Source organism: Monodelphis domestica, chromosome 2 (genome assembly GCF_027887165.1).
Source record: "Monodelphis domestica isolate mMonDom1 chromosome 2, mMonDom1.pri, whole genome shotgun sequence".
Lineage (NCBI taxonomy): Eukaryota > Metazoa > Chordata > Mammalia > Didelphimorphia > Didelphidae > Monodelphis > Monodelphis domestica.
In genome coordinates this window covers 470,350,462-470,364,263 of record NC_077228.1, presented here as the reverse complement: position 1 = coordinate 470,364,263, position 13,802 = coordinate 470,350,462, and the positions used below count along the sequence as shown (strand labels likewise).

Below are 13,802 nucleotides of genomic sequence, written 5' to 3'. Positions count from 1 at the left end.
CCTAGTTACATGGTAATATAGAGTCTAAACAAAATAAAGAAAATGATCATTAAGTCTAGACAGTGATGGCAATTCAAGTTCAGCTAAGGAAACTGTCAATAAAATAAGATTTCATTATTATAAGGTTTATCTTTATATGATCAAAGAAAACATGATGTTTTATTTTATTCTGTACATACAGAATTAAGGCAGAGGAGTTGTAATATAAACTGGTTACATAGATTAAATGAATACCTTTTGATTTCAATGCTCAAAATTGACTCAGTCACCAGTTCTCCTAATGGATCATTTTAGTCCATATGAGAAATTCCATTGTCCCTCAAATGGAAGTAGCAAGTGTTTCTAGGTCACTTCTGAGTAAATACTGCATTTTTTTTCCATTAGGGGTAAAAGCAGGCTTCAAAATAAGAGCATATCCATTATTTTTCTTACTTTCATTGAATATAAATACTAATGGTAAATAAATAGAATTATTGTTAGAATTTTAAGAGCAAGGACTATATTTTTTCACTTTAAGAAAGCACAGAATTTATCTAAGGAATACATGTAAGTACCATCAATTCTATATATTCCATAATTGAATTCATTAAATTCAAATCAATAAAGAATTATAAAATATTTCAAAAGAAAATTACAACTTTAATCCCGTACAATGATACAGCAGCGATCTTGGATTCTCAAAGTGTAAGCTTAGTGGATTGTAAGTTTTTGACTAGTCTCTATCATGTAAACAGAGTTTGATTAGTCTCCTGAAGATAAAGGATGAGTCTAGCTAAGTATGAAGAGGTTAAGCCATAATAGATTGGCCCCTAGTTGATGAATCTAGTTGATGATGTTCATAGGAATTAATGAAAAGATAAATAAAATATAGCCCCCAGTTCTGTGGGTCTTCATTCCCTACTTCAGTTTCTGTAGTGATGATGATAAAATGAAGGTAGGAAGAGAAGGAGGCAGAAATGCTAACCATCTCTTTTTGTTTAGATTTCTAGAAATATTAAATTAAAAATAGATAATATAAATTTTAAATCTTTGTCTAATGACCAATACATTGATAGTCTTTCAAAAGAACTGCACCAAAATATGAAGGTGACATAGAGGAGAGCGCGCTAGACTTTGAATCACAAAGCCTTGTGTTCAAATCCTACCTTTGAGGCTTGGGTAAATAACTTAAATTTCCTTTAGTCTTAGTTTCCTCATCTGCAAAATGGGAATCATAATAGCAATTACCTCAGAGTTTTTTTTTTTTGTGAAATCAAATAACATTAATATGTAAAAAATGTTACAAGCCTTAATTTGTTATATAAATTCCAATTATCATCATCATCATTATCTCAATCAATATTATGTTTACCAGGACACACACACATGCACAAAGATTTTTTTCATGAAATATATCATATATGCAATGATTCTTTCTCAAAGATAAACTTCTCCTAATGCTTCCTTGTGAGAATCATCTTATACTGACTGCATTAAGCCCCAGAACATTTGAAGTTTTCCTCAGTAAGATTCCTATTCAATTCAAGAGACTGTCCTAAACATGGATCAAAATCATCCATTATTCATATTCTGCCATGAAGAATAGCTAGGCTAATAATTTTACAGAACTACTAAATCACCAAAATCCAGTTGAGGGAGACCTCAGAGGTCATGTCATCTAATTTTAAACTATAAGACTCTATTCTATCACATTCCTGTGGTCACCCAAATTGCTTGAAGACTTCCAGTGAGAGGAACTTGTTACCTCCCAAATCAACCCATTCTCTTCCTTTTGGATATTTCTAATTCTTAAATCTATGACTCCATCAATTCCATGTACTACTCTTAGTCTGCCTTTTAGGACCATGTATCTCAAGTCTAATCCCATTTTTACTTGTTAGTCTTTATAATATTAGAACACAGATAGTCTCCCTCACTAGTACTTTCATCATCTCCTTCAAGTGCTCTTCTTCAAGTGCAATAATCCTAATTTCTTCAAATGTGGTCTGACCAGGACTGAATATTTCAAGATTATAATCACCTCTCTAGTCCAGAGCACTATATCTTTCATAATGTAGTCTGACTTAATTTTTTTTTTACTTCCATATTTTGATGTTGGGTCATACTGAACTTGTAGCACACTAAATCTTTCTTATTTAAGAAGAATAAACTGTTATTTAACCAAGTTTCCCTAAAATTTTACTTATAAAAATCCCAACATAAAATTTCATATATGACTCTTAAATCTATAATCTCATGTATTCCTATTAAAGTTGGTGCTATTATTTTCAACTCACTGTTTTAGACTGCAATTTTTGGGGGGATTCTGATACCATCATTTAGGATTTTACCTTTCTCTTCTATAACATCTGGTATAGATTCAACAGATGGATTATGGCTTGTACCCATAATGGATTAATAAGAAGAAGATGACCTAGACTGTGTTTAAGAAAGCTCATTGTGCTTTTAATAATGCTAAGTAGTTCCCCGGTGCAAAACTTCATCGTTTTAACAAAAACACTTTCTTTCCCCAAGCGTGTGAATCTTTGAATACATCAATGCCCAAATAAATTAAGTTATATGTGACCCAACATCAATAGAAAAATGCTGAGAGGACACACAACCAGGCCCTAGTATATATCTAGTGATGATCTCTAGGCAAAAAAAGGAATGCAGGTAAAATCATTAAGGAAATACTTGATCATGAAAGGAGCTGGTCTATCATATAGAATGAGTAAAAGATTTAATTCAATTTGACAAATTCAATTAGACCCTTACTATGTGCCAAATACAGTGCTAAATTCTGAGAATTCAAAGACAAAAAACAAATCAGTCCTATCCTCCTGAAGCTAATATTCTGCTGGAAGAAAACAGATGAGATGAGTAAATGTAGAATGAAAACATAGTAGACTATTTTCCTGGCCATCAGCAAAAATCTCAAGTATGAAATAGAACTTGAAATGAGTCTTGAAGATGGTGAGGGAGTCCAAGAGGCAGAAAGAAGGATGAAGGCATGGGAACAAATTATTCAAAGTCACAGAGGTGGGAAATGGTATAATATGTACGGAAAAGAAGCAAGTATGTCAGTTTGTCTTGATCAGAGATCGTGTTAGGGTGAGTAATATAAAGTCAGTCTAGATCTATAACTTGGATCCAGATCAAGAAGGTTTTTAAATGCCAAGGAAAAAGATATTTTATAGACAATAGAGAAACAATAAAGCTTGTTGATCAGATCAGTGACTCTTTAACCTCTACTCTAGAGATATCAATTTGCAACTGTGTGGAAGATGAATCAGGGAGAGGAGAAACTTGAGGCAGGGACACCAGTTAAGAGGCTATTGCCATATGCCTGATTGAATCCTTGTGTGACACATTGACTAACCTGAGCTGCCCAATTATTCGAAGAATGTGAGAGAACAGAGCAATACTCTTCACAATATCTAAGACACTGTGACTTTTCTCAAAAGATGAAAATGATGGGTGGATTGCATCCTATACCAATAGAATATTCACATAATTGAGATCATGGAGCCATTAAAATATGAAGAAAACCTGATATTTGAAGAGCTCTCTGATGGTTATTAAAGATTAAAAATTGGGTTAAAAAATGAAGCCCTCTTCAAATGGATCTGAAATTTAGCAGTGATGTTTGATACATTTACAAATAGCTCTGATTATAGAAAAGATGTACCAATACATATTCTTTTATAAAAGATGGATTTATTTTAATTTTTTTTCTTTTTCACATGAGGTACAACATATGAAGTCAATAGTTCAAGTGCTCAAGATTTTGCTCCTTTGGGGTTTTGTCTATGTTAGATAAAGAGGTTATAAACCACATATCTTTATTTCATAAAGCTCTGAATAAATTGACTATATGTTTAGGGTCCAGTGTATTGAATAGAAAAGGTTTAGAAGGAGACACAAATCTTGGTCGAGGCTTTGAAAGGCAGGTAAGATAAGAATAGACCAAGAGAAGGAATTTGTGGGAAGAGTTTAGCTCATGTTTAGGCATCAAACTGGCATTACTTTCCATGTTGTTTGTGCCTAAAGACATAATCCTGTAGTTGGTGTGACTGGGGAAACCACTGGAGAAAGTTGAGCAGGGAAATAACAAACTTAGACTTCTTCATTATGTATGATCAGAAGACTGTATGAGTCATCATTGAAGGTACTTCTTCAGTGCAGAGTGTGGCACTGCCATAGTTTCTTGAGTTGTTTTGTCCAAAGAAATGTCAGTTACCTGTTAAGCTCCTAGAAAAGAGCCTCTCCAAATTTAGTCACACTGGTTCTCAGTCATGCATAATCCACTGACATGCATGTATTTAAAGCTTCCTTTGCTTGTTTATAGCTGGCAGAGAGCCCATGAGAACTTAGGACCAACAGTTCAGAAGCAAATCTTCTGTCTCTAAGCCTTTCCTCGATGCTCACTAATTCTTGCTCCAGTTAGCTATAATGACTACAGACATCTGAAGCTTGAGTCAGGCTGAAGCTATGTCTATGTGATCATTCCATATTTTTACTTTTTTGTTTATTTTTTTAATTTTATTTTTAGTTCCACGTTTTTAAAGCATAGCTTTCTGTAGTATATTAAGGTTAGGGTAAGCTAAAGCTATTTGTCATTCTAGCTTGTTGTCCTTACTATAGCTCTTCTTTTAATAGAGATGGTAGGCAATTAAAGTTTGTACCTTTCCTCTAGGTGAGCTCTGTGTTCTTTTCTAGATAGCTTGTTTGGACATAGTTGTTTGCACTTTGTTCCCCTTTTAGACTGGGAGCTTTCTGAGGTCAAGGACTACTTTTTACCTTTTTCTTTGTGCTCCCAGAGTTAATACAGTGCCTGGCATTTGATGATTGTTTAATTGACTTGATACCAGTAAAAACCTTTATGAGCTCCTGAAAATATTGATTATTTCCTAATCAGTTACCAGGCCATGCATGAAGCATGCTGTCATTGAACAGTCAGCTCTGCTGAGGTATCAGGATAGCATCGTGGCATCCCAAACTCTTCAAGGTCAAGGACTGTTTAAGTTTTGTCTTTGTGGTCCTCAGTGCCCAGAAGTTTCAGAAATGCTTGTTGAACTGAATTGAATTTTATTAAAGCTAAGTCTAGAACCTACTTGTCTTATTAGTGTTTAGTTAACAGAATAGGATTAGAACTCACTTTCTCTTCTATGAAATACATTTCTTTCACATGAGTGGAAAATCGTTCTTTAATAATGTAATTTATATAGATATTAATATAGATGCCTAATAAGAATAATGACTTTTTTGACAATGCATTTTAAGGAGTTTCAAAGCACTTGACAAATATCTGATTTTATCATCACAACAACCCTGGGAGAGAGGTGCTATCATTATTTCCATTTTGCAGATGAGGAAACTGTGGGAAATGAAGATTAAGTGCATTGCATAGAGTCACACCGCCAACAAATATCTGAGGCTGGATTTTTACTCAGTTTTTTTCCAACTTCAAGCCCATTTAGCTGTCTCTGAGTATGACAACCTTTTATATAAATGATCCTTCATGTTGCCAATACCATGTGTCTTTTAGGTGAATATTGGATTGATCCAAACCAAGGTTGCTCTGGCGATTCCTTCAAAGTTTACTGTAACTTCACAGCTGGTGGAGAAACTTGCATTTACCCCGATAAGAAATCTGAAGGAGTAAGTACCAATCTGTTTTGGTGGTGACTGTTGACAGTTCTTGCCATGTTTTTGCAATATTGAAATAAACAGGAGAATTATACTGCCATATTTTTTATATATCTGCTTTTCTTACAGAGTAATTAGTACAATCATTTACATAAACATGAGTAAGGCAAGGAAATGATACACAGAGTTAACTAATGCCCCTCCTTTTTTAAATTTTTTTTTGGTCCAGATGTATTTTCTATGCACCTGCTTGCTTGCTAAAATTCCCCTATATCTCATGACACAGCACAGCTGTGAACTAGCTTTTTCTACGCATTTAATGTTCAAGACAAAATATTTCATGATATAGTTCCAAGACACATATTATGTTTGAATAGCATTCATATCTGGAGAATAAGCTCTATATAGAATAAAATAAAAACCACTCTGTAGCATGGTCCATCTAGATTAAACTAGTACTCAAAATTGTTGATACCTTAATTGCTGTTTTGTTCTATAAATGGCCTTGCTTTCCATTTTTAATTAAATTTTATGCAAATCATTATCATATAGAGCAAATTCTCACCTAGTATAGGCATATAAAGAGTATTTAGTATACTACATAGGAGGAGAGTTTGGCCTTCATTGGTATTCTTGTAGCAAGCTCATTTTTCTAGTAAATTATATGCAGTTTTCAGAGGTGCAGAAACCCCTAAAGGCATCATAAGTTGCTATATGTGGGGCTGATCCTTTCAGTGGAAAAGTTGGCTTTGTGTATATGGGAGGAAAAACCCAACTAGGCACCCACCTGCTTATGCAGTGGAGAATAGCCAAGTCATTCTTAGCAAGCGGGAAATTTATAGAAATGGAAATAAGCTCCCTTCTCTATGATCAGTATTATTCCCTATTGTGAAACCTCCTCCGACTCCCCTCCACTTTCTGAATCTTAGTAGTTACTGTATTCCTAAAGCTATAAAGAACTTCTTCAAATACTTCAGGGGATGAAATGAGGAAACCAGTTCCATGGTCATGGTTTTTGTCCCCTGAGCCTGCTATTTTCTGGCTAGAGATCTTCAGAGTGTCTCTTTTACATATACTATACTGATTTTATTTCTCCATGCTGACAGATGGTCACTGGAAACAGCAGTCCCTTTTTGAGCTACCCATCCGCATTAAGATTTCAAACAAAGCCCTGTGCCTGTTAGTGCATTTCCACCTCCAGACATTTTTTGAGACACATAAAGGAAGGAGGAATATCATTCCAATTTCAGAAAATGAAGTTGCTATCATGCATTTCTCCCTTCCTGCTTTTCCCATGATCTTGAAGTTTAACAAAGTTTGGAATTTTATTCCAAACCATTTTATTTTCTCTTTCTTACCACAAATATATGAAGATGCATGATACCTCCTCTTGATAACATTCCCAAATTTTCTCTTCTTTTACAATAGGTGAGAATTTCATCATGGCCAAAGGAGAAACCGGGAAGCTGGTTTAGTGAATTTAAGAGAGGAAAATTGGTATGTTATTGTAGCTCCATGAAATCATTTATTGCTACTATCACAAGTTAAGCTCCAGTTATAAATCCAGACAATCACTGTAAAAGACTGAATTACATAGAGTAAGCACCCTTCTCCATATTCTGGAAACTGCTCAATTCAGATGTGGTGGGCCATTCTCATAGTTTAATGACAGACTAAAATTCCTCTGACAGAATGAAAGAAAGGAAATGGAGTTTTCACTGAAATATATAATCAAATAAATGCTATTCTTTTACTACTTGAGTTTAACATCCTAATATAATTATATGAGGAATATGCACTATAGAAAAGACAGTATTTCTATAGGATTCCAGCTCTTTATTCTATCTAAAAGAGTTTAATTTCTTTCCATTTTTGAGGACCAGTCAGTATATTGTTATCTCCATTGGGGAAAGCATAGAAGCTGGGCAGCCTAAGTTTTTTGGTCACTTGAAAACTTTAAATACCACATTGATAAACTCTCTTAGAGAGTTACAGGTGGCTTATAGAAATTAATTCCTTTGTCTTTGTTCATTTTTTTTTCCTTGTCAATAGCAGAAACAAGAAAAAGATATTCAACTTAATACCATATCCACAGTCAAGTTTTATCTATTATTTATAATAAACTATATTCCCATCCCCTTAATTTTTTCAGAGATATTCAGAGATAATAGAATTAGAGATGAAAGAGACCTTAGAGAATATCCAGTCCAATCCTCTCATTTTATAGATAAGAAAACTGAGTCCTGGGGAAGAAAAGTGACCTACCCTAGGGGCCACAAATAAGATAATTGAAAACCTAGGATTTGAACCCAGTTACTCTGATTTCAAATTCAGTTTTCTCTTCTTAGGTCTCTCATGCCTTAGAAGCTTCTACAAAATGTTGTTTACAGTGGGAACATTTTAAATGAGAAAAAAAATGTTCATAAGACACAAAGATATAAACTCCTTAATTTGAACTTAAATGTGTTTTATTTAAAGTTGTTGAATTTGAAATACATATCATATATATTTTCCATTTGATTATTTGATGTTACAAGGTGGTTGAAAACAGGTTCCTTCAAATTCCAATTGACCCATAAGGCCACAGTACATTTCTGTCAATATTACCCTCCTCACAAGTCAGTAGTCCCAATATCATTAAGACATTTTGCAAACTCAGCAGAGTTCTAATTTTAAGTCTCATACCTTTATGTCTCTCTCTGATATTTATCTCTGCTAAAATTTCATTCCAGTAGACTATAAACGGTCACCCTAGTGCAAATATCAATAATATGAAAATAGATATTGTTCAATGACACATGTAAAACCAAGTGGAATTGCACATTGGTTATGGGAGGAGTTTGGAGAGGGGTGAGGGAAAGAACATGAATCTTGTAACCATAGAAAAATATTCTAAATTAATTAATTAAATAAAATTAAATATTTAAAAATAAAAAAAAATAAAATTGTGACATGTTTCTGTCCTGGGTTATGCCAATGGCCAAGAAGGTCTGGCAAATCCTGCCAAAATGAGTCTCATAGAATCATAGATGGAGAGTGAGAAGAGACCCCAGAGAACAGATGAGGAAACTGAGGGCTAGATTGACTTGCTGAAAGTCAGAAAGGTAGAAGCATCCCCAGACTAAATGGAGCCTCTTTTTTATAATATCCTACAACTGTGATTTCCCCACTTCTATTAAGTCTCATCCTTATATACGTATTTATATATATAACTTCAAAAGTATTCATCTGGATAAAGCAGAGCCAATTACATGAAAGTATTATTTTAACTGATTCGGAAAGTCTGACAAGGAGCTTAAATGATTTATTTAGTGTCACACAATGAGTCAGTCTATAACAAAGTAGACAGAACTAAATTCTGAAGCTTGAATTCTCGTTCTGGGTGTTCCAGTCCCTAAAGCCCATCTCCATTCAGACAGTCAGAAGGTTGACACCTTCGATGCATCTCAATATGTCTGAGCATCATTTAGTGTCAGCAGCAGTTCCCTGCTCTGATGTCTTGAATTGCAGGGGAAGAGGAGGTGGGTTCATGGCTGCATTTTTTTCCCCACAGCTCTCTTACTTGGATGTGGAAGGGAATTCCATTAATATGGTTCAAATGACATTCCTGAGACTTCTGAGTGCCTCAGCCAGGCAAAATTTCACCTATAATTGTCATCAGTCAGTTGCTTGGTATGATGTGACATCCAACAGTCATGACAAAGCCCTCCGGTTCTTGGGATCAAACGATGAGGAGATGTCTTATGACAACAACCCTTACATGAAAGCTCTCTATGATGGCTGTGCTGTAAGTAGGACCTCAAATTCTATTTTTTCCTCCTTTTCCTTTAGCCCAATGACAAGGCTATTTAGCAATGATCTCCATTCATGCCCCAGGTCACATTTCTTTTGATGAAGAAATGTCCATTTTAAATGGGATTCAATGTTTAAAAGGGACCTACCCTTAATAGAGTAAATAAGGAACACTTTGAATTATTAGTCCCTTAAGCAAATAAAGAAAGGTATCATTTTTTAAAGCCCTACAGAAACAACAGTATGGCTCATGCTTATTTTGTACTGCTAATGTAGAAAATCTGTTTGCCACAAAAGTCATTCATAAACAATGTGAACAGAGAAGCATTCCTATGACCTTTTTAGATGTTATGTATATGAAAATGTGTCTTCAATAAGTTATGATAACTAAGATTTTATAAATTGTGACAAAAGTAGCAATTAAAATTTATACCAATATATGTTCATTGCTACCTTCATATATGTGTGTATGTACTACATACACCTACATATATCTATATATATATATATATATGCTCTACATATGCACACATATATGCCTATTTATATAGTTGCCTGCATATAGGCATTTAATTTATTTTTCTGGATAAATATGTTTATGTGTAAGTATGTGTGTGTTTGAGAAAGAGAGAGAGAGAGAGAGAGAGAGAGAGAGAGAGAGAGAGAGAGAGAGAGAGAGAGAGAGAGAGAGAGAGCTACTGACCCATTTTCCTGGGGAAAAATATTAAATTTACAAGAAATGTGCTTCTAAGAGGATTCATTATATATTATTGCTATAGTTTCATAGCAAATTCATCTTAAAAGCCTGAATTAAGATCTCACTTTCTCAGATATCAAATCCATCATTCCAAGTAGACAGATGAAAAATCTTCAGGTTGATTTATTTTTCTGAAAAAATAATGCTTTTCCCTACACCACCTCAGTTTTGTTAGGTGTCACTTATATAATGCCTATCCATTAGATCAGTGGTTCTTTCTAATGCCGTAACCCCACATTGCAGTTCCTCATGTTGCAATGACTCCAAACCAAAAAATTATTTTGGTGGCTACTTCAAAACTGTAATTTTGCTAGTTATGATTCAGAATATAAATACCTGATATGCATTATGTATTCTCATTGCTACAAATTGAGAGTTTGAGAACTGCTGCATTAGATAGACATTTAGTGCCAATCTTCAGAATATTTTGAAGGCCATCCTGATAGTCTTTATATCTTTATTTACTTCCAGCTAATTTCTTTATGAAAACAATAGCATTCAATTTTAAAAAAGGCCTTAATATGCCACAGTTCTCTTCACTCAGAAGAGTAACAGTAGGATTTGCTGAAACTAAACCCTCCAAAGTCATGTCAGTAAAAAAATAGTCACGTGTATCATTGAATTCAAAAGATTAGTAAAATGACTAAGAAAGCAATATCTGACTTTAGCAAGAAAATATGAAAGGGCTAAAATAAGTCAACAAGCATGATGTAGAAATCATTTTTTCAAACTTTGTTTCATATGCCACTAAGCTATTTCTTATAAAATTATTTATAACATTTAAATTATATTTAAAATTATAAGTATAGATAATTATAACATTTTAATTTAAAGTTTGTTTTGTATGACTTAAAAACAATGTCAATAATTAATCATGGTTATTTATTCAATAGCATCATAATTATCATGATAAAAGTAAGGAAATATAATTTGCTTGTGAAATAGGATCCAATAAAATGAATCAATTTTCATAGTATGTTTTCTTTGTCATTTCCTAATAGCATATTATTCTCTTGTTGTACATAGCGCTATGGTTCCATCTTTGCTATTGCCCTGCAAATTTTATAATATATTCACCAATGATTCATTTGGAAAGGTTTCAATAAAACCAAGGAAATGGGCAATATTGAAATAATAAATTAGAAACAAGGTAAAAGTATCCTCTCTCTCTCTGTCTGTCTTCCACGTGGCCTTGGGAAAACACTGATTATATTCGTGAAAAGACTTGTGAGAAATTTGATTTATTGATTGATTTTTTTAAACCCTTACCTTCTGCCTTGGAGTCAATACACAGTGTTGTGTATTGACACAGAAGAGTGGTAAGGGCTAGGCAATGGGAGTCAAGTGACTTGCCCAGGGTCACACAGCTGGGAAGTGTCTGAGGCTAGATTTGAACCTAGGATCTTCTGTCTCTAGGCCTGGCTCTCAATCCACTGAGCCACCCAGCTGCCCCCAAGAAATGTGATTTATATGTAATCATTTTAAATTAATTAATTTTTTTTCTTTTACAGTCAAGAAAAGGCTTTGGGAAGAGTGTGATAGAAATCAACACCCCTAAGATAGACCAAGTGCCTGTTGTTGATGTCATGATTAATGACTTTGGAGATCAGAATCAGAAGTTTGGATTCGAAGTTGGACCAGTTTGTTTCCTTGGTTAAGATTAGGGCAAAGAACATATAAATTGACAAACATTTTACCTTGGTACCACCAGCCCACTTCATGCCACATGCAAGTTTTGAATATGGATGGTGTAGAAAATGTCTTGCTGTGTATGTATGTATTATTTAGAAAATGTGTTGCCCTTGTAGGGCCAGAATCACATGATTTAAAATTATTCAAAAATCACAAAAGACATGTAATACTGTTCCAGAGATGGAAAACTTAGGGTTGATTTTTCATTCCTTGTTCTCTCCTCTTCTTTCTTTATTTGGATTCCTTTGGTGCTATTCTTTAAAAAACAGAAACAAAAAAACAAGCAAACAAACAAAAATCCATCAACAACATATATATATAGGAAAGACATGGTGCTCCTTCCCATCCATCACAGGAGGTGCTAAGAAGATGTGTTTAATAAATTGTAATTATTTTGTGTACAGTACTATACTGTTAGTTTCTTTGTCCATTTCCAAAACTTGCATGTGCCTCTGAATTGCATCTGGCTCTAACTTTACAAAAATTACAAAACTCTGTTGATGGCAATAAATACTGTGTATGTATTATGAGAAATAAAGCTGTAATTTCCAGTGACTCCAACCTCCATTTTTTGGTTAATAATAATAATAATAATTAATAATAATAATAATAAAATCCCTTTGTATATATTGATGTTGAAGAGCTCTGTTATTTGAAGTCGCCAAAAAATCTCAGGTGGCAAAAACTGGAAGACCTTTGGCAACACACTCAAATCAACTCTTCTCTGCTGTTGTTACCTTTTGATGAATTGCAAACAGAAGCAGCATCCTCCTCCAGGGTGCTAAGTTCTATGGTGCTATACCTCAGACTTTTTTTCTCTGTTCAGAATCCATGATTTCATTATAAACCTGTATATACCTAAAGGAAGCAAGTTTATATTTTAGGGTGGGAAAAATGTGTATGAAAAGTATTTGTATTTAAAGAGATTTGTTTAATTCTTTGTGCAGTCAAAAGTTAGATCTGTCATTGCCCCTCTCTTGTCTGTCATCTGAACATATTTTTCAGTGTGCTCCTCTGATGCACATTAATATTTAAACTGGAACCTAAGCAATTATTTATGAATTTCTGCAGTTAGTTATTTTTTTAAATGATCAATGATGAACATTTACTTCCTGAATCAGAGGCCAAATGAAATACAGTAATTGTACCAAATAGTGTATCCCCACCCCACCAATATGACAATTTCTATTTTTTTTTTAATTAAGGCCATAGGTCATGTGATTCTACCTAGTTGCTAAGCAACATATGAGCTGACTATTCATTAAAAGAGCCTATTTTAAAACTCAATTTATACAAGTCACTATCCAAATCCCATGGTTGGTTTCTTTTCCCTCTGAATTTTTTTTTCAGATAGATGCAATTACAATTAAGATTTAAACTTCACAAACACAATTCTTTTGTAACTATTTTTTCATAATATATGTAAGACTTGAAAATAAATGTTTGTTATTATTTCTTATTTTAATTGTTAAATTAATTGATACCAGATTCCACTGACTCATTTTCACCTGGTCTTTTATCATGAAAGAGTTTACCTGTAAAAACTGAGACTACAAACTGAACATTTGTCATTCAGAATATCTTTTATTTTTGAACCCAAGTTTGTTGTAACTGTCACCTTCAGAAGGAAGATATGAATTTTATCAATAAACTCAAGTCTTGTCTACCTGGATTGATCATTCTGTTTCTTAAGTAGGCTACAATTCTACTTTTAGTCCTTAATAAAGCCATTCTAGTCTACTGTGACCATCCAGATAAAAACAGTTTACCATTGGAAGAGAGAATAGTAATGGTCAGAAAAAATCAAATAATTAGAAACTATTTCTGGGTATGAAGTAATAAATACTGTACATTATTATCATCTATTCAAAATGACTATATTTTAGATTTTAGACCTTTACACAAGAGAACTCATCTTACAAAGGATCTC

At 33.7% G+C, this 13,802-nt stretch overlaps 1 protein-coding gene across 2 annotated transcripts in view; it reads left to right on the top strand.

Moving 5' to 3' along the window:
* COL11A1 (collagen type XI alpha 1 chain) overlaps positions 1 to 13,544 on the top strand; it is a 298,622-nt gene extending 285,078 nt beyond the window's left edge. For both annotated transcript variants that reach the window (XM_001372197.4, XM_001372220.4), the window contains exons 64-67: positions 5,531 to 5,643; positions 7,060 to 7,128; positions 9,185 to 9,418; positions 11,692 to 13,544. In XM_001372197.4, the coding sequence (XP_001372234.1) occupies positions 5,531 to 5,643; positions 7,060 to 7,128; positions 9,185 to 9,418; positions 11,692 to 11,838 (563 nt within the window). In that variant the 3' untranslated portion in view covers positions 11,839 to 13,544. The remainder of the gene's footprint in view (positions 1 to 5,530; positions 5,644 to 7,059; positions 7,129 to 9,184; positions 9,419 to 11,691) is intronic.
* Positions 13,545 to 13,802: the final 258 nt, after the last annotated feature.